The sequence below is a fragment of the Heterodontus francisci genome, chromosome 1 (genome assembly GCF_036365525.1).
Source record: "Heterodontus francisci isolate sHetFra1 chromosome 1, sHetFra1.hap1, whole genome shotgun sequence".
In the NCBI taxonomy this organism is placed as follows: Eukaryota; Metazoa; Chordata; class Chondrichthyes; order Heterodontiformes; family Heterodontidae; genus Heterodontus; species Heterodontus francisci.
Genome location: NC_090371.1, coordinates 179,928,863 through 179,950,871, shown reverse-complemented (window position 1 = coordinate 179,950,871; position 22,009 = coordinate 179,928,863). Strand labels below are relative to the sequence as shown.

Below are 22,009 nucleotides of genomic sequence, written 5' to 3'. Positions count from 1 at the left end.
CCATTGTGTCCGTGTAGGCCAGAAGAGAGTTATTCAGCTCAATCCCACTTCCCAGCTCTTGGTCCTTCACTTTGTAAGTTACAGTACTTCAAGTAGATATCAGAGTGCTTTTTAATTGTGAACTCACTGTTTCAGGCAGTGAGTTCCAGACCCCCACTCTCGATGAAAAAAATTTCTTCCCATCTCTCCTCTAATCCTTCTGCCCAATACTTGAAATCTGTGCCCCTGGTTATTGACCTCTCTGCTAAGGGAATAGGTCCTTCTTATGTCCCTAAATTTCACCTTAACAATGTTGCCTTCCTATAAATAACCTGGATTACATCCATTAACTTTAATAACAAATGGCTTGCATTTATATGCAAAATGACACCAGATTGCAAGTGCTGTGACCTTAGGGAGAAAACACTTTTGATTACTTATATTGCTCCATACTGAGAGAGCTTTCTGTAGTGGAGCAGTGGATCAGTTTCCAAACCCATTTGAAGTGATGGCTCTCCTTGAAGCCAATCGAGTCCCAGTGGGATGAAAGCAAACCATCCACGCAATCTATGTCACTGAAGCAACTCTGAAAAAAATCAGAGACTCAAGTTGTTGGCCTCCATGATGGTGTAAAAAATCTGAAAAATCTAAGGTATTTGCTACAAGTTGCCATTTGTAGTGTTTTGAGAGTTGGGGGGAGAGTACTTTGAGCAGAAACTTCTTTCCTCAGGGTTTCCTCCTTCAAAATGCAATAACAGTGTTTGCAAATTATTCTTCAGTTTCACCCTGCTAAATTACAAGTCACAAGTCTTATACTGCGTTATTATTTGAAGAAGTTGCGTGTGTCTAAATGATTTGAGGCATTCATTCTTAACTTCTAATTATTTAGAGCACATCAGATCTTGCAAGCTAAAGCAAAATACCGATTGCATGTTTGGACTAAAGGCCTGCTTGGGTCTGGAAATGAGACCCAACCTGAGCACGACAGAACCCCGCCTGAGCCCGACCCAGCCCGAGTCCTTCCATTTTTTCCCGTGCCCGACTGGACCCGACCCGACCATCAGTTAACTTACCCTTCCATTTTTCACTTTATTCCTTATCTGCACAGGCTTAAAATAACTGTAACAAAACCACCTTTAAAGTCCAAAAAATAAATTAACATTAAAGTCACTTACCTGAGGTGGTGATAGAGTGTGTCCGCTCCGGCCCGGCCCGACCCGAGCCCGAATGCTGGACCCAGAAGTGTGACCCGACCCGACCCGAACCTAACACATGTTGTCGGGTTCAGGTCGGGTAGCAGGCCTTCAGTTTGGACAGCTGCTTTGATTTCCCTCAGGTGGTTCTGTTTTATACATTTATAATTCCAGGATCTATCTTGCCACGCCAGAAAAAGATCAGATTACTATAGAAAGCACCTGTTCTTTTGTGAAGAGGAAAGGGAAAAAGAATCAAATCCATCAAAGTGGTAACAGATTGCATGGATATTAGTTAAACTTTATGATGGGATATTTTGGATTTTGATATTAATGTTTGTTGTTTGACTCCTTTGTATGTCTAACGTATTTACTTTATTGCACCAATTTTAAACTTTAGACAGCATGACATTACTTGATGTAAAAACAGAGAATATTGGAAGCACTCAGCAGGCCTGTCAGCATCTATGGAGAGAGAAACAGAGGGGTGAATTTTATGCTAGCAGCAAGGGTCTCAACGTCAGGGGAAACCATAGCCAAGATCCCCGTGTCACCCCTTTTATGGAAGGCCCACTGAATTTAATGTCAACCAGGCACTTAACTGGACAGAGGCGGGCCTTCCATATGATTTAGGATGCCATCACCGGAAGTCCTGGCCTTGCAGAGCTGCTGGCCAATCGGAGGCTGGCAGCTGCAGCGCCACTGTGGAGGCAGTGGCTGCTGCTGTAGCTGCAATGGCCAGACACCGAGAAGTGGTGCTGGAACCAGGCTTAAGGTAGGTCAGAGGGGAGGGGTATCACGGATTGGGTGTCACGGGGGATGGGGGAGGGTGGTCGGCAGCAAGGGCATGGGGTGGTGCTCAGCAGGCCCCCCACCTTCCCGATGCTGTGTTCCTTGTTCAAGCACTAAGTCTGTTTGAACGAGGGCCCCTCCCCCGCAGCCGGGGAGCAGCCTACATGGTTTTTGGTGCTGTGCTTCCCTTGCACCGACACGGCCGCCTGCCGCAGAGGTAATTGCGGCTGCGGTGAGAAAAGGACCTTAATTAGGGATTAACTACCCAGTTAAGGGCCTCAATTGGCAGTGAGGCAGCATGGCCTTTCACAGGCCTTCCCTACCCAGACTAAATTTTGGCAGAGGCAGGATGGCGGGGCCCGATTTTACGCTCTCCCCGCCTCCTAGCCCGCCGAGGGGGAGAGCATAGAATTCCACCCAGAGTTAATGGGCTGAATTTTACTGCCGCCCCCCCTCCCTGACGTCGGGGGTTGTGGTGGGTGGGGGGGGACCTGGAAAATTCTTCTGGGAAAGGTCTGCCACGACACCCGACGCCGAGAAGGTCACGCCGCATATTACAGGCGGTTGCGATGCCTCAGTGCAGCCATCCTCTGCCAAGCAGTGGGGCCTTCATTTGCCTGCTCAAACTTATTCAAATAAATGTTAATAAACTTACCTGGACCGGGCGGCCGTCACATGCCGATAGTGCGGCTGGTGGCCAGAAGTCCCACGCCTTCCGAACCCCGTTTGGGGATTCAAGGCGAGACACTGGTGGGGAGAGGGGAAGAGTGAAATTATCAGGGCTGTGGGGATGGCGGGAAGGGGTTGAAGGGCAAATGTGACAAGGTTGGGGGGAAAGTTCGAGTTGGGAATAAAATATATTTTTAACATATATGCTAATAAATAAAAATGGGTGGGGCGGTGTTGGGAAAAGGCCTCCAGCTCTTAATTATTTAAGAAAATGAACAATAATATAACTTTAAAAATTACATTTTTTGCTTAAAAATGGCGCCGGTACCTGCGCGTTGGCGCTAGATGCCATTGCCGGGGCTGGAGCAGACGCCTCCTCTACGTCATTGGGGGCGGCCACCCCGCCCTCTCCATTTCAATGAGCCCCCCGCGCTAAATATCGCGGGGTCTCAGCGGCGGCACATCCGCGCCTGAAGGCCATCAACTTCAAAGCAGGCGACATGATTTGCAGCGCACTACTAAAATTCAGCCCATTGTTTCAGGTCTGTGACCTTGCATCAGAACTGAGAAAACTTAGAAATGTAATAGGCTTTGAGCAAGTGAAAGCAGAGAGGGTGGGAAGAAGAACAAAACGGAAGGTCTATGATTAGGTGGAGGCCAGGACAGATTAAATGACAAAATATTTCATGGTACAAAGCCAAAGGGGGTGGTTAGGGGACAAGTAAGTACATAGTATGACATTACTTGAGTTATTTTGCTTCACTTCTTTGTTCTTCTTAACTCCATTCAAATTCAGTTATAGGTTGTGATTCATGATAATGCACAGCTCCATGTGCTCCAATCACTGTCCAGAACCTCTGCTTGAGTCTAGATAGTATGTATTAGGGTATTTCAACATAGGAGAGGTGCATCATAGCTGCGTCTAATGCTCTCTTCACCTGACATTGAGAGATTCACACCTAACAAGATAGGTAACTGAGCAGTAATCCGAGACTTGGAAACTTGACCAGAGCATGTGGAATCATCTACTGGAGATTGTTTCATTTCTCAGTCCAAAGTGTACCAGGTACTCAGAACACTCATTCATGCCAACACAAAAGTGATTGTCTAATATCAGTCTTAGTTTATTCCACAAATAATATGGATTCTGAACATTTCTTTAATTCTGTTTTACAAAATCTTTTGGAATTATGGTCCCAGTGAGGAGTCTCACCTGCCACAAGCATGTATTGGAAATTTAGGCATGTGCTCCTCATGATTTCCTGCCCATTAATCTTGATGAATGAAAGATTATGGATTGCAACACATTCATATTTAAGAGCTCCATGCCAGGGGTGCAATTTTGTTAAAATATTCTATTCCTTTTCTGTCGCTTTTGCTGTTGGTACCTGATGGTGATGTCACAATGCATTCCATGACTTGAAGTTCTCTTTTCACAAAGGATTATGGAGCATGATCATGATGAAACATATGATTATTAAACCACGTGCATCCTGACTTAATTATTTATGAAGGGTTAAATGTTAGAAAGTTCAATATGTTAATGAATCAAGAAATTACATTTTATCGACAATGCAAATTGTATTTCTATAGAAATATCGTAGCGCACATGAGAAATAGATGTATTTAGATTAGTCAACCATGTTTGACTGCATCATGTAGAAGTTATAGATTATTTATGATCAGATATGGAAAAATCTAATTTATCCATGAATTGGGTATATATGGAGATGTTCATTTTCCAATTAAAATGCTGGTGAATTGTTTGTAGCATTAATGGATCTGAATAAAGTAGAATTAATTTTTGTTACATCTCAAAAAGCACAACTTTTAAAAAGACAGCAAGTCACTTGAAAGTAACTAAGGAACTAATGGATTGTGGAGCACTAAATGTTAATGACTGTTTTGTTTGTGACTTTTGTTATCCTTGCCTACAGAGTGCCACTCCACCTGCACAAGTTGCACAGGGAGCAGTCCTCAGAATTGTACAGCCTGTTCTCCACCGAGAGTCCTCTATGAAAGCAAATGTCTTCATACATGTCCTGAAGGATTCTACAGTCAAGACAATGTCTGCTATTGTATGTCTGTTTCTTTTACAATGCTGTTATTTAAGTTCTTCAGTTTCTGCTTTCATGTACCTCTTGCGTATTTAACAACAGTATTCAGTCTTGCAAATTAATGGATGCATTCTTGATTTTTAAATAGTCAGTTCAGGAATGGTGGATCCTGTGATTCACAATAGCAATATTGTTCATTTTGGACAAAATATGAGCTGATCAAAGACAGAGTTAACGTTTCAGGTCAGTGACCCTTCTTCAGAACTCTTGAAAGATACATTGGCTTTTGAAGGTGTACAGAGCAGATTCACCAGAATGATTCCAGGACTGAAAGGGTTACATTATTAGGTCAGGTTGCATAAACATTGTTGTAACCCCTTGAGTTTTGATGACTGAGGGGTGATCTAGGTGAGGTATTTAAAATGATAAAGGAATTTGATAGGGTATATACAGAAAAACTACTTCCTCTGATGGGGGCATGATTTTAAAATTGGAGCTAAACCATTTAGGCAATTGAGGAAGCATTTTATATACAAAGGGCAGTGGAAATCTGGACCTCTCCTGCCGAAATATTGTGAATGTTGGGTCAATTGAAATTTTCAATATATTTTTTTTGTTAGCTAAGGTTATCATGGGATATGGAACAAATGCAGATAAATGGAGTTGAAGTATAGATCAGCCATGATCTGACCGAATGGTGAAAAAGGCTTGAGGGGCAGGCTGGCCTAATGTTGTTTTTTCTAAGTTCCAGCAATAGGTAAATATACAGCATGTTGTGGCAATACGTCACATGAATTAAGAATCTCCCAGTTTCAAATAACATTGAGTTAACTCATCTGAGCTGGAGCAACAGTAAGAATTCTGCGGTTAGTCTCACTATCACTGAATTAGGGAGGGTAAAATCAGTTAGTGCTCTCACTCTTGATTGCTATTAGGTGATGCCTATTGAATGTGCACATGTAGACAATGAACAAGGAAAAGATTGGATTTAACAGTTGCAGCTGCATAGTTGCAAAAATTATTGGGGGGGATTTTGAACCTGCAAGGCGGAGGGGTATTGGGTGTGGTGGGTGTCGGTTTGTGCTGGGTGTGGTGAGGGGGGGCAGTTAAAGAAGCATGAATTGCCCACCGCCTTTCATATCTAACTGGTGCATGTTTCCAAGCGTGTGAGAAACCTCAGTGAGGTGGGGGCAGGGGTTTGTGTCTTAGATTTAAATATGCAAAAAGTCAGTTGATTGCAGCTTTAACCCTGGATTTTGACTTTAACTGCCACTGCACAGGTTTCCCAGCCTGTCTGAAACACGCCAGGTTGAACAAGGCAAAAGCACAGTGGGGATTGACAGAGCTGAGTAAGTGACAAGACTGGAAAAACCTTAAATAAAGAGGGATGACAACTGCTTCTTTGCCTAAGTGAAAGGCTTTTGCTCAAAGGACTTGTTCTGAGAGTGTATTTTCACTGCTTTGGAGGTGATTTCTACTGTATTAGACTTTCTTGCCTTTGATCTGCACTTCCCAGCTATCAGTCTTCTCATCAGCGTGGGAGCAGTCGATACAGCTCTATCTTGGACCTCTGATAGGGAACAAAAGGAGCAGCACCAGCAGAATGAACAACACCGACAGCAGCATGAACAATACCAACAGCAGCAGCAGCAATTGCCTTCTCCTCAGCCACAGGACAGAAAGGATGAACCCAGAGCTCCAGCTTGCAAGAGGCGATGCCTCCAATATAGGGTATACAGACAGAGGATTAGCTTTCTCAGCATGACTGAGCACCAGTGCTTCAAGAAGCTCAGATTTTCACAGGTTGCTGTTGACATCTGCAGCCTCCTGGAACAAGACCTGCTTCCAAATGCACCAAGTAGGCATGCATTGCCATTGGGGCCATCAAGGTCAACACAGCTGTGAATGTCTATGTTTCCAGCTTCTTCCGGGAATCTGCTGGTGACATTTGCAGGATTTCACAATCTGCTGCACATGTGCATTCCCAGATGACTGATACCATGTTTGCCAGTGCTGCCAATTACATTCACTTTGCTATTTATGAGGCCAATCAGAAGGAGAGGGCCCTCAACTTTGCAGGAGTCATAGATTTCACACATGTGGCAATCCAGGTGCTCTCAGATCAACCAACCGGATTCTTCAATTAAAAGGGATTCCAATCCCTTTAATGTTCAGCTGGTATGTAACCACTGGAAGATTATCATGCATGTCTGTGCAAGATACCCAGGAAGTTGCCATGATACCTTCGTTCTGTGCCAGCCTAGTCTCCCACAGATCTTCACATCACCAAAGAGAGTCAGTGGATGGCTCCTTGGAGACAAGGTCTACCCTCTAAGGATGTGACTGATGACACCTGTGAGGAACCCCACTATTGATGCTCACGAATGGTACAGTCAAAGCCACATGAGCACAAGAATTGTCATTGTCAGTGGTCCTAACACTGATGGAGAAGAAAGTTACAACAACAACCACATGATCACAAGGATGCTCATTGAACAAGCCGTTGTGTTTCTGAAGATGTGATTCAGATGCTCAAATGTATCTCGGGGGTGCCCTTCAGTATGAACCAGCAAGGGTGTCCAGACTGGTGGTAGTTTGCTACACCTTGCACAACATATCACAGCAGAGAGGAATGGAGCTGCAGGAAGAAGATGATGATAAGCACTCTGCATCTTCGGAGGAGGAAGAAGAGGCGAACCAGGTGGAAGAGGAGGAGCCTAATGTGACCAGGGTCCCTGCAACTGCTCACCTAGCTGCTAGAAATGCCTGGGCCAGACTTATACAGGCGCAATTCAGCTAACCTGAGGCTGTGCAGGGGTATTGCACACCAATGCTGAGCCCACTGGGCCCACTCCCCTGCTGCTAACCCTCTGGGCAGAAATTGGTTAACCTGATTTTTTTAGGCATGGGGGTCGCAAATTGTGACGTGCCTGCGCCTATTCAAATCGCAGTAGGCAGCACTCAAACTTAGTGTCCCCACCTCAGCTGAATGAATGTACTGTTGGCCAAGTGGCTCTTGGCACTGATTTCTACTCCAGAATGCTCTCTGTGCCCAGCAGGAGGGCCAGGCAATGTTGTTTGCAAACCACCTATTACAGCTATCCAGCTCTTTTTAAAGGCAGGCTATACCATAGAGGGCAGCCTCACAAAAATATTGGTATCATGTAAATTATTGTGAAGTGAGCATCAGGGCTGATAAAGGTATCCACTGAGGTGGCACTGGAAGCATGAGTAGTGCAGGTGGGTAGGAGAGATGTCACAGTCCCATGGGGGACCACAGGACCCTCAAGGGAGTGGAAGCAGGTGGCCAGGAAGGCCAACTCGCAGAGTGTAGACCTGAGGAACTGGCAGCAGTGATGCAAGAAGTCCAATGACATCACATGGATAGTCAATGCCAGTGACATCTCATACCCATCATAACACCACCCTCACACACTGCTCAGTGCAGTACACCGCCATCATGAACTCAGCAGCAGTTGCTGATGCCCAGGATTCACACCAAACATATAGCTATTCCACCTCATCCTTTCACCTACCAATGCTTCAGCCTCACACCCACCTCTCACTGCCTCCACATGATTCCAGCTATTCAGCCTTGGCAGGCACATCACCCAAATGCAGTGCTGCACAATCACTGGCATTTGGCACTCTCACTTGACAAGGTGGCACATAATAGAAAGGAACAGAGCAGAAATGGTGGGAACAAGGATGCCATTGATACCGTCAGCATCATATGGCCTGCTGGGACATGACCCGTGGCAGCCGACATCACTGAGAACATTCAGGATGACAGTATGTTCCTGCCTTTTGCCCCATCCCAACTCCCAGCACACCCTCATCCTGCTGATGGTGTGACCATGGAATTCTTGTTTCCCACCCCACCCCATTTCCCGACACCAGCCTTCCCCTCCTGAATTCCTGCATTCAGGCACCCAAGAGCTTCTGCCTGTTGAGCCCCAGGAGGAGGAAAGAGAACAACAGCACAGGACTGATAAACAGGCTCCATCACTTGACGTTACACTTGCAGGCACCAGCTCAGATACTGGCACTGCACATACTTTGGAGGCAAGCATAAGTTGGGATCAGCATGTGGTGAGTCATCTGGACATGAGTGGCCTACAGCCAGGCCGGGGGTAAAGGGTAGTTCATTTGCCAGCTCACCGGAGGTTGAGGTGGCAAGCAAATCCTGCTGCAGAGGACTTAGATGAGGACCCCAGTGGGGTGGCGTACAGTGAAGAATGGGCATGCACATCTAGATGCTACGTGCATTGGCTGGCCTGCCAGTCACCTGTCACTGTCAAGGAGCATGGAGGAGTCCGGTGCCAGCTTGGTGGAGGGCCTCGCACAGAACTTGCCTTCTCTTCAGCTTCTGCTCCATCTTTCTGTTGTGCTGCAGATCCAGAGGCAGTGCAACTGCTTTCGCCTATCTGTTGCAGCCTTTGTGTAGACTGTTCACCAAATCCACCAATTCCCGTCAGGACGCAGTAACACTCCCTGTCAAATCCAGAAACCCACCAGAACTGCTAAAAAAAAACTCCAGAGTCCTTCCAGACACTTTCAATAGAAAATAGTTTCAAAAATTTAACTTGCCTGCAAGTTTGTGCCTGGCACTTTAAACAACACTACTGCAGGGTCTATCTTGCAGCTTCATGCCTGTTTTATCTTGAGACACTGCCTGGACACTTGTTGCCCAAATTTGGGATCCTGGTGTCACATCAGCCAGTGCAGCTCTGTGACATCAGGATAGCACAGAATCCGAGCCTTTCTGCGAAGGCCAACCATTTTCACGCCCAAAGCGTTCCCACAGTCACTAATCCTTCCATCTCACTGACACCCACTGCTCATCTTCTACTCTACTAAGGCCTGTTTTTACTAAGGTAAGATGTGATTTGGCAAAAACTGGAGGAAACAGCTACTTGAAGATAAATCAATGTCAGAGCAGTGGGAAGCATTCAAGGAGGTGATGGAGAACAAATATGTTCCCAAAAAGAAAAAAGTTGGACTCCCAAATCTAGCCTCCCCACTCTTCTCCTCCCCCCCACCCCTTATCAGGGTTGTCAAAGAGCATACGGAGTAGGATAAGGCAGAAAAAGGAAGTTTATGTCAGATACAGGGATAGGCACCAACATCTTACATGATGGATATTTGACAAAATTATTGATTCAGCCACAGACATGAGGGTAATTAATGTGTATGTAAAGTGTATGCCAACCTAATTCCATCAGAACACAGTCTGATATAAAACGTATTTCTCCCTATTTAGTGAGTATGTGGCATTGTTTTTGCTTGCACAAGTAGTCAGTGTCTGCCCACACACTTGATGTAGTGATGTGGAGAATCTGGATAGATGCCCATCTGTCAGGTATGATCTTGATCTCTTTCTCTCCCCTCTCGCTCTCTCTCCCCCTCTCTGTGTCAATCCCTATCCGTGTCCATCTCTTTCCCCTCCCTCTCTGTGTCAATCCCTATCCATGTCCATCTCTTTTCCCCTCCCTCTCTGTCTCCCCCCTTATCCATCCAATTCCACCCCCCCCATCTCTCCACCCCTGTCGCTCCCCCCTCTCTCTGTGTCCATTCCTCTCCCCTCTCTCTCCCTCCTCTCTTTCTCTCCCCTTTTCTTTCTCTCCCCCTTCTCTCCCCCCTTTCTCCCCTCTCCCTCCCCTCTCTCCCCCATTTCTCTCCTTGCTCTCTTTCCCCCCCCTCCCTCTATGTCCATCCATATCCCCCTTCTTCCCCCCCCTCCCTGAAGGTAACAGGGAAGGTAGATAAGGTGGTAAAGAAGGTATATGGGATACTTTCCTTTATTAACCAAGGCCTAGAGTATAAAAACAGGGAGGTCATGATTGAACTGTGTAAAATGCTAGTTAGGCCACAACTAGAAAACTGTGTACAGTTCTTTTCACTGCATCAGATGAAGGATGTGAATGCACTAGAGAGGGTACAGAAGAAATTTATGCGGATGTTTCCTGGAATTACGAATTTTAGCTACGAGGAAAGATTGGATAGGCTAGGGTTGTTTTTTTTCGAACAGAGGAGACTGAGGGGAAATTTAATTGAGGTTTATAAAATTATGAGGGGCCTAGATAAAATGGACAGGAAGGACCAATTTCCCTGAGCAGAGAGGTCAAGAACCAGGAGACATAGATTTAAAGTAATTGGCAGACGGATTAGAGGGGAGTTTTGGAGAAAATCTTTTACCCAGAAGGTGATGGGGGCCTGAAACTGACTGCTTGAAAGGCTAGTCAAGGCAGAATCCCTCTTTGGATGAAAAAGATATTTTGATATGCACTTGAAGTGCTGTAACCTACAGGGCTATCGATCAAGAGCTGGAAACTGTAATTAGGCTGGGTAGCTCTTTTTTGGCTGGCACAGACATGATTGACTGAATGGCCTCCTTCTGTGTGGTAAATTTTCCATGTTTCTCGGTACGTTTCTTGTCATCCTATTTCCTCAAGGCTGATGGTCAGTTGGCAAGCAAAAGGCAACAATGGAGATTTGAAATAAAGTTTATGGTGCATAAACATTGACAATAAAAATGGCAATCTAACACACTTTGAAACACTCAAGTGATTTCCCTTGTGAAACTACAAAGTCTTTTTCTTTCTTTTCCTATTCTACATGGTGCTACCCCTGTGATTTCAGCTGAGTTATAGGCAGGCTGCTCATTTCCCTGCTGCACTGTGACCACCCATGGAAAATGTATGCCACAGTAGGAAGCCATTCAACCCATCGTGTCTGTTCCAGCCAAGAATGAGCTTTTGAGCCTACTGCCACTTTCCAGCTCTTGGTCCATAGCCCAGTAGGTTATGGCATTTCAAGTGCATATTGAAGTATCTTTTCAATGTGGTGAGGGTTTCTGCCTTGACCACACTTTCAAGCAGTGAGTTCCAGACCCCCACCACCCTCTGGGTGGAAGGGACATAAGGAGACTACAAAGGGATATAGATAGGTTAAGTGAGTGGGCAAAGATCTGGCAAATGGAGAATAATGTGGGAAAGTGTGTAATGGTCCATTTTGGCAGCAAGAATAAAAAAGAAACATATTATCTAAATGATGAGAGATTGAAAAGCTCTCAGATGCAGAGGGATCTGGGTGCCCTAGTGCATGAATCGCAAAAAGTTAGTTATGCAGGTACAGCATGTAATTAGGAAAGCTAATAGAATGTTATCGTTTATTGCAAGGGGAATTGAATACACAAGTAGGGAGGTTATGCTTCAGTTATACAGGGCATTGGTAAGACCACATCTAGAGGACTGTGTACGGTATTGGTCTCCTTATTTAAGGAAAGATGTAAATGCGTTGGAAGCTGTTCAGAGAAAGTTTACTAGACTAATACCTGGAATGGTTCGACAGACTAGGCTTGTATCCACTGGAATTTAGAAGAGTAAGAGGCAACTTGATTGAAACAAATAAGATCCTGAGGGGTCTTGACAGGGTGGATGTGGAAAGGATGAGTCCTCTTGTGGGAAAATCTAAAACTACGGGTCACTGTTTAAAAATAAGGGGCCACCTGTTTAAGACAGCGATGAGGAGAATTTTTTTTCTCTCTGAGTGTCGTGAGTCTTTGGAACTCTCTTCCTCAAAAGGCAGTGGAAGCAGAGTCTTTAAATATTTTTAAGGCAGAGGCAGATAGATTTTTGATCAGCAAGGGGGTGAAAGGTTATTGGGGATAGGTAGAAATGTGGAGTCGAGGTTACAATCAGATCGGCCATGATCTTACTGAATGGCGTATCAGGCTCGAGAGGCTGAGTGGCCTACTCCTGCTCCTAATTCGTATTGCACTCAGTTGTCTGCTGTGTCTGAGGCTTCATGCAGCTGGTCACTCCATGGAGGTGGACATCAGTGCGAAGGCCACTCATGCTAGAAACAGCATCATGCAGTCATTCTCCAGTGGTGCGCAGTGCCTCTGGAAATGTTGACAGAACTTCACACATTTTCTTCTGCTGCTCCAGAATAGTCGTCTTTATTGAGGCCACTGAGGTTCAGCAGCTGTGATCAGCTAAGCAAAGCTTGGAAAGTCCTGTGCTCTCCAGTGGGGACTCATCACTACTGTCCCTGTCTCCAAAACCTGCTCCTGCTCAGTTGTGATGTGTATCACACCATTTGACAACCCAAATACTTCTTGGGAACCCCACTGAGTTGTATTTGAGCAGGTGGAGGGAGGCATAAGTTGTGTGATGGTGCTTCCTCAGACTGAGTGACCCCCTCTGAACAGTCTTTGACCTCCTTCTGCACCAGCTCTTGTGTGACACTTGAAGGACCTGTGGGAGATGCAAGACATGAGTTAGAAATGACAAGGTGAAAGGGTTCAAAGTCATCATTGTGCTGTTGATCATATTTCAGTACTGCTGAAATCAAGTCAATGTGTATGAATGTTGTGTACCATGTGGTTGTGAGATCTAATTCTGTCACTAGGTATCTGGGAGACCCCTATCGCTCCATCTCCAATGGCCTTGCACTCCGGCACTCTGCTGATCTCCACTGTGTCATTCTCCGCAGCAGTTGGGATAACTGGAGGGCCATCCTAGTTTTAGGCCTCTCTCTGGAGTTGTGTTCTCTCTTCTTCTGCAAGGAGAGGAAGAAGAGATCTATGAGTGTGAGAAATGGAACGTGTTGAGAGGATGGAATAATAACATTTGTGGAGGGTGGCTGTGAGGGATGGTTGTAAGATGGCAATAAGATGTGTGAGTGTCATTGGCAGCTGTTCATTTAGGGATGTGAGGAGGTGCCTCAAGAATGGGTGGAGCAGCAAGACGTGTTGGTCAATGGAGTGCTGTGCAGGAAGAAAGCTGGGGAAGTTATAGTGAAAGAGTTGGCACTTGAATGAGCATGTTGCTCAACTTTCCTGCCCTATTGAAGTCATTGAACCCCATGTGGCATTATCCATGGGCGATGAATTGCACCCCTACTGGCACCTCCTCAGTAACATCCAGCCATGCCTGCTGGCTTTCCAAGGCTGGCTGCTTCTTCCTGTCCACTAGGTACAATATTTTTCTTTGGCCCCTTGCAGCCCACTCCAGAGATGCCTAACGTTCAGACTACATCAGTAAAATTGTTGACCCTTTCCTTACAATTGTAGAATGGACCATTCTGACCCTTATTGGTGTCCCTTTATATATTGATGCTTGAACATTTATTTGTGGGTGATGATCATGCATGCCTGCTCTGATTAATCAGGAAACCTGGAAGTAGGATACTAATGCTGTGGCTGAGCTAAAGAGCCACAGCAAAACTTTTGGGTTCCCGACCCATGGCTGGCCTCCCCTGCTGTGATTGGATCCAAAAGCTAAAATTCAGTCCAATGTCTGGAGGAATTGCCACTTTACGTACCCCCAACATAAATCAGTACCTTCTCATGAGGAGGATTTAATGAAGACAAGTTAAATGACCAAAAAATATAGTAATGTTCTCCTGGTTGGAATAAATGTTAGCACAGTACAAACGGAGCCTCTGCTGACACAACATGCTGTGCGTTTAAAGATTGGCAGGGTGTGTATCAAAAAATGGACTAGTTTTTATAGGTTTATGTTTCAGCGTTTCATTTGTTAATTGATGAACAATAATTAGCGCTTTTATTGGAATTTCTATTATGTTCCACAAATTGGCAAGCAATGCTATTGATTAAGTGAATGAAGGAAGATAAATAAATGCAGCATATCAGATCCAAAGTATATTTTAGTCAAATTTGGATATTTTGCACTGTGGTGTAGGGGTTAAATGTGGGGGTTGGTTAGCTCAGTTGGCTAGATGGCTACAGTGTGCTGTAGAAAGACGCCAACAATGCGGGTTCAATCCCCTTACTGGCTGTGGTACTTCATGGAGGCCTGTCTCCTCGCCTTGCCCCATGCTTGAGGAGTGGTGACCGTCAAGCTATACATCACCAACTGTCTCTCTCTCATGGGGAATAATGCCTATGGTCCTTTGGGACTATGGTTAGAACAACGAAGGGACAGAGGTAAAATTCTGGCCAAGGTTTATATTTTCAAAGTCAACAACATCTTGCATTTATATAGCACCTTTGACATAGTAAAATTTCCCAAGACACTTTAATTATTAACTGTCTTAAATTTTCTCTTCCTTTCTAGCATGTCATCCTTCCTGCAAGCGGTGTGCTGGCCCCTCAGACTCTGACTGTTTGACATGTCATCCTCATGCTACATTGTTGAATGGATATTGCAGAACTAGCTGCAAAGCGGGGCAATATCTGAACCAAGTTGGATACTGTGTTGGTAAGTGAACAGTTTAACTGTGCACCATGAATTGAAAAGGTATCCATTAATTGTACAATAAAACAGAAACCTATTGTGGACTGCTTTCAGTTTCCCCAATGTTTTTCTTTCTACTGGAGGTGAATGTACAGCTATGTTGTGAAACAGAATCCAACAAAATTTATCTGATGAAGCCAAGCTGTGGTTAGTTTCACCAGTAAGGATTGGGGCAAAACATTTTTTCTCCCGTAATACTTTCAGGACCAGGATTAGAACTCTACAGGGTCAGAATGGATCCATTCTAGAACTCTACTGCTGTAATCTCAGTGTGGGAAGGTGCCCTGCCCCACCCTGTTCTCTGAGGCATCCCTGGAGTGGGCTGCAACGGCCCAAAGATAAATATTATTCCCAGCGGATGGGAGGATGAACAGTAGAGTTTTTGCTGCCTGTACCATCTATCGCTATTTTATCATGATCTGTAAACTGATATAATCTTGGAATTAGGAGCATAATGACCTCATCTGACCCAGGTTTGGTTACTTTAGTTTACAGAATTACACACAATGCACACAATGAAACTCAATGAGTTTCAAATTTAAAAGGTGTTTTCCAACTTCAGCTGCTTGAAAAGCAGTTGATTGCAGTGCAAACACTGACCAATTCAACAAGTGTTCGTTTTTATAAATATCTCTTGCATTGTGATAAAATGCTACGGCAAATCTGAACCCACCCAATTCCCCTCCCTTCCCACCTCCCCCGACCTGATCAGCTGCCCTAGTGGCAGCATTAATGGTGCAAGTGCCTGTCTGATATGTCAATACTGTTGCTTTGAGAAAGTTGTCTGGGTAAGGGGAACATTCATGGAGTGGGTGAAAGCTCTGCACTGCCCCTAAAAAACCTCCAGAGGAATCTCAGGGCATGTGTTTGTAATGCTCCAATGAAACTAGAGTATAATGAAAAAAGGACCAATGTTTAAATTATAACCGACTGCTCTAGGCTGATATTGGTACTGGATGGTAACAGTAAACTATGTTGTTTTTCCCTTTTTGTTTCAGATTGCCAACCTCAGTGTCAGCACTGTGTAGCTGACCTTCAAGATACAGGTAGTGTCTGTCTGTCCTGTAAGAATCCCCGTGAGATGCTGCTCAGAGACCATTGTACTTCTCATTGTCCCACGGGATATTTCATGAGCAGAGGCACTTGCAAAAGTAAGCAATAAGAGGAAGAAAACTTTAAAATAATTTTCTGTAGTTTTTTTTCATTCTTATATTGATTGAAATAAACATGTTGATAGGTTCATGTCTTTTCTTTGCTTATTCCAGGATGCCATTCATCATGTAAAACTTGCAGTACTGAAGGAGCATATGGTTGCACTGCCTGTGAAGCTGACCTGGTCCTGGCCCACACTGGCATGTGCATTACTGCCTGTCTCCCAGCTTTCTACAGTGATAACAACCGCATCTGCCAGTGTATGTATCTCTGGGCATGTTGCAAGTGAGCTGCAACTATTATATTGCTACATCTGCTGACTGTTGGGATTTATACTGCAGGAGTAATTTTCCAACTTCACGCTTCCAGTAAGGAACCTCAGCCACTAGGAGCACATATTAAAAATTTGGCTGCACTGCAACCATTAATGGTTAGAAAATCATGAGCAGAGGAGGCTGAGGGGAGATTTGATTGAAATATACAAAATTGTGAGGGGCCTAGATGGAGTGGATGTGAAGGGCCTATTTACCTTCGCAGAGTGTTCAGTGACTAGGAGGCATAGATTTAAAGTATTGGTAGAAAGATTAGAGGAGCCCAATTTCTAACAAAGTTGTTGAGTCTTTTTGTTTTGCCAATTTTCTCTCCTTTTCTCACAGAGTTGTCTTCTGATGGAGCACAATTCCATGGATGCTAGCTGGCCACTCATATCTGGCATGTTTTCATGTGTGTATGCCTTGGTACTTTATACTACCGGATATTAATCCAAGTTAATTTACTGAAGGACATAACAGCCAGGCCTAATGATATACTCACCTGATGTCTACGCAAGCGCACTTTTAACAGAAACTACTGGATAGCAATCAACAGCAGGAGCTGTGGCAAATATTCCCTTGCCTTGCTCTAATCAAGGGGTACTGAGATCAATTGTAGCATTTTTTAAATGTTGTCACACTCCTGTGTGCCTTCTGAAAATATTGACAGACTCCGAGGGAGCCCTTCCCTGACTTCTGAAAGACAGTGCCAATTCCTCCTCTCATTATTATCCTAGAACAAAGATACCATGACAGTAAGTCAAAAAGTACAGGAACCAATCACAGAAAAAGAAAAATGTGATGACTTGGTGAACACCTGAGATCGCATCAGTTATCTCTTGTGTTTTTAAGGACCTTAGTTTGAAAGTCTTTGGTGCACATTTGTCATTTTAATGATGCACTTTTGTAAATGAACCAAAACTCAAGGTGAAAAGGCTATTCCCCACCATAATCTGTTGAGAATCTTACCTCTATACCTCATTAACTGATACTGTCTACAAAATATTGCTGATGTAATTAATACTGTAACTGTCAATTTTAAGAAACTGACAAAGAATCACAGAATGGTTACAGCACAGAAGGAGGCCATTTGGTCCATTGTGACATGCTGCACTGGGAAATGTAGTGCCACTCTGTGTAATAGCTTTGATTTCTGATAGCTAATATTGGTTTCATTTGCATTGCCACCAGTGATCCCTAAAATAATTCTGGCATGCAAAGTTCTGAAGCATTTAGATTTCATTGTAACCCAATTAAAGCATTGACCCATTATGCTCTAAGCAGCACTTTTTGGCTTCCATTTTGGATAGTCCATCATTAATGGTAATAGTTCAGGCTTTTTGTAATCATCTTCCTGTTAAAGCTTAACCATTCATTTGGTTGAATGCCAGCTGTCTTACTTTCCATAAGCATCAATTAACAGCCATGTGACAAACAAAAGTTATTAATCAAAATAACAGGCAGAAAGTTAATCCAAGGCTATTTACAAGCTGATTCATTTTCATGTAAGATGGATTCTGTGATACTATAGGTTGTTTGTTGGGAGAAACAAATTACTTCCAATAGATTATTTGCTTTTGTCTCCTAGCCTGCAGTAGCCAGTGTTTGACATGTGAGTCAAGTGCAGCCTGCTTGACCTGTAAAGACCCCACTAAAGTTTTGCTGTTTGGAGAATGTCTTTATGAGGTCTGTGCCCAACAGTACTACATTGACTACTCTACCGGAACTTGTCGAGGTAAGACAGGCAGATTTTACAGTTTCTGTCCCAGTTTGGAGTTTGTTTTTTCATTAATTTGGCCTATTTTAAAAGTCTGAACAGGCTTATTCATCAAAAAATGTTGGTGAAGCAATATGGATACTTAGATTGTACAAGAAGGTACTTAACTCCATGTTGAGTCTTCTGATGTACTACTGTGAACAGGAGGAATTGAAGAAAAAGTCTCTTAATATGAAGCTGTGTGTAGCCATGTATCCTAACAGTTGAATAAATGACTCCAATAAAAAAAAGAATTGTACACTTGTAAACAATTTGAAAAATGTAATGGAACACCAAAATGCCATGTTGAACATTCAAGTGTGAGCATTGCGATGCAGGCAAATTGTTGTCAGCTGGGGTTCTAAGCAACTCTCAGTCTCTTCAAAATATCTTCAAGGTTTATGAAATTAGCATTCCTGATTTGCTGGGAGTGCCTTGGTGGTTTAGAATACAGTCTGCTTATCTTACACAAAGCACAACAGTGGATTGTGGCAATAGGATTATGGAAAAGCCCTCCAGTTAAATGCCAGAGAGTGGTGCAAAAAAATTAGATTGTTAGCCACTCAATCTATGGGTACTTAAATTGGAAATAAATGTTACATTTGATTTAAGAGTACCACTACTAGAAATGGCTTTCTTGGTGAAATTAATTTTGCTTTTGACCAGTTACCAATTAGGAAAAATTAAAACAACAGTATGTTACTTACAGTTTTGAAGTTTGCTGTGACAGGCCTCAGTGATTACTGTTTCTCCAGAATATCTGAAATCCATGGCCACAAATTTTGGCTCTGCAACGCTGCTCCAGAGCAATGGAAGCCCATAACATAAAAAAGGTCGGCTGGACCACTTCCAGCTCGGTGCACCCTGACCGTAAGGGCACTAGCATGGATGCGCCACGCATGTACCAAAAGCGTGCAGAGGGGCAGATTGTGACATCAAACAGCGTCTAATGCTGATTTGGCGTAGAAGCTGTTGCCATTTTGGACCTCACAAGTCCTGTTTATGCTCTCTCTTAAACACTCGCAACTGAACATTTGTTCAGCAGCGAAAGGGACCCTCCACTAGTGTTATTTAAAGGGCTCACAATGGGATTTCCAGGTAAGGTGCTGTTGACTTTCATTTGATGCTGCATAGAGTGAGTGAAAGTACTGTGCTGAGTGTTATTGGAGCTTTTGGGAAAGATTTTGGATTCACAAGGGAGTGGTGCTGGTCTTCGACAAGAACGTCAGAGGAGTTGAAAGGACTGTCAGGAGAAAGCTTGCTTTCGTTAATGGTGGTTATAGTTGCAGTTTCTCTTGGGCTGCAGCATAACTTGGAGATGGAGCCTATGCAACACTGAGGGGAAGCTGTGCATGGAAGGAGCAGGAAGAATGGAGGAGGCATCCAGGAGCACTTCACTCCAGAAGGGCTGTCTGTGACTGGCTACTCAGACTCCTGTTCCCCTGAAATCACATCCCCACATCACTGTTGCTGCTCATTTCCCCACCTTTTCATCCCTCTGTTGTGGGCCATCACAGCGCACTTGGCCAAAATCCTGAAGTAAAAGACCCACAAAAATACCATTCTAGAACAACTTCATCCAACAACACTTCCAATAATACATACAAAACTGAACTATTTACCCTTGTGCATTCCCTTAATGCCTCTTTTGTGGGTGTCTTTGCCTATCCTAGTGTTCCTATTCAGCGCTACCCCAGTGGCTTCAGCATGGTCGGTGGAAGGCTGCTGACTTTCAGCGGGGGTCGGGGAGACTGCAGATGATCTTGCAGGATGACTTCAAGCAGCTTTGCGCCTTAAGGTCCTAGCTTTGGACTGTACCATCTCAGCATGGGTGCCAGCAGTCTGGGCTGGCTGGCTGAAAGGCAACAGCAAGGACACTGGCATAGTGACAGTGGGGGAGCCAGAAAGCTGTCATCTTGAGAGAGGATAACAGGTGCTTGCTCTACAGGACCATTACCACTCCCCCTGGGTGGCACCTCAGCAATCATGGTAACCTCCTGGAGCAGAGATCACTGGACTGTTTTGAACACTAGTATCCACAGCCATGAGGGTAGCGGTCTGAGTCTGCATGGCACCAAATTGGGTTTGTATGACAACAATCTTATAATAGCTGTCTGAGCTTCTGCTGCAGCACTGGGTCGTTGGGTGACTCCTGCCTGTACTGCAGTAGAAGCTGAGACATCGGCCACCAGATTCTGCATAACGGCTGGGTCCACAAGTGCTGTCAGGGAGTTGGCCATCGCTTCCTCGCTGGAACGGAGGGGCTTCAAGCTCTCTGCAAAACTCTGTGCCAAGTTGGAGTTGGAATCCTCTATAGTCCTTTTCAGTGACAACAAACAATGTAGCAGGCCTGCCAATGCACCAAGCAACTCTGTGTGCATGCCCATCAGTGTACTCCTGTACACCGCCCCATCGAAGTTTTCTTCTCAATTCCCTGCAGCAGATCACGTCTGTGACCTCGCCTCCGGTAAGTTGGCACGTGCTTTGCAATTTCCCCATGCCCTGCCTGCAGCTCACTCGTGCCCAGTTACTCACCACATGTTAATCCTGCATTTTATTATTCTCTACTATCTGAGTCGGTGGCTGCAAGTATCAGATTAAGTGATGGTGCTGCTTCATCAGAAGTCTGCAGTTGCCCGTGTCCTTCAAGGTGAGGCTGCACTGACTGACCAGCTGCCAAATCTTGGGTAACTGAAAGCAAAAATGAAGAAGGGCAGGTTTGGGGAAAGGAAAAAGGGTGGATGGAAAGCAAGAGGTCCATGGTCACACCATCTGCAGCTTGCACTTCAATGCCAGCTAGCAGGATGAGGATGAAGTGGGATTTAAGAAGGAGCATAAGGCAGGAACATACTGTCATTCTGAATGTTCTTGGCGATTCTGGGTGCAGCGGCCTCAGTCATTGCTGGCCCTATAATGTGGAGCACCATCTCCTCCAAAAAGCTCAGGAAATGCAGATGTGCCTGTCCCCCAGAAGTTGTGCAACCTTGTCCTGCAAGAGAGAGCGAAGAATGTCAGTGACTGTGTTGCAATGTGTTTCGGTGATGTGCCTGCCACAGCTGAACAGCTGGAGTTATGTGGAAAATTCAAGAGGTGCATATGACGCCGGTAGCATTGGTAAGTATGTGAGGGTGAAGTGGAGCATCTTAATATTAGCCATGAGTCCTGATTGCTGATGGGTGAGAGAGGGGACTGTGCGTAGCGTGAGAGGTTGGTGCTACAGTGGATAGGAAATGCCATTTGAAGATGCATTCACTGACTTTGACCACACATGTGAAGACATCAAACATTTTCTAGCACTGCAGCCAGGTCCTTGGGGCCAAGCTGTGTGAATTGACCGCCATGACTACCTGCTCCCACTCCCTTTGGAGGGAATGCGTTGAGGGCCTCCTGGCCCTCTGCACAAACATCACCTCTTCTCCTTTCCACCTCCATCACCTCTTCTGCTTTCCACCTCCATCACGAAGGCCTCTAAGCACCGCATCATAGAACCTGGGAGCCCTATCACTGCCCTGTTGCTGCATTACCAGTCTTCTTCCATCCATAAAAGTCTTTCTGAGACTGTTCCAGCAGCTGCTGCAGCTTGAGTGCAGCTCCCCTTTAAGAGGGGCAGACTTCCTTTAAGAAGTGCAGTCTAGCTATATGTTGTGTGAGCCATGCACATTGCTGGGCTGCATGCTACAATCATGTTGATGAGCTGGAAACATGTAGTTTGCGTGCTGTCTGCCTCAGTCTTTTGGGGCCAAAGTTGAAGGAGACTTCATAGGTACGGGGAACCTGCCTCCAAGAGCTACCGGCCACTTACAGGGCCGGCAACTCAGCAGTATCGGCAGCACCA

At 44.8% G+C, this 22,009-nt stretch overlaps 1 protein-coding gene across 3 annotated transcripts in view; it reads left to right on the top strand.

Annotated features, from left to right (window-relative positions):
• fras1 (Fraser extracellular matrix complex subunit 1) overlaps positions 1–22,009 on the top strand; it is a 617,312-nt gene that overhangs the window by 357,314 nt on the left and 237,989 nt on the right. For all 3 annotated transcript variants that reach the window (XM_068039139.1, XM_068039130.1, XM_068039149.1), the window contains exons 19-23: positions 4,571–4,711; positions 14,776–14,919; positions 15,954–16,106; positions 16,221–16,367; positions 18,007–18,153. In XM_068039139.1, the coding sequence (XP_067895240.1) occupies positions 4,571–4,711; positions 14,776–14,919; positions 15,954–16,106; positions 16,221–16,367; positions 18,007–18,153 (732 nt within the window). The remainder of the gene's footprint in view (positions 1–4,570; positions 4,712–14,775; positions 14,920–15,953; positions 16,107–16,220; positions 16,368–18,006; positions 18,154–22,009) is intronic.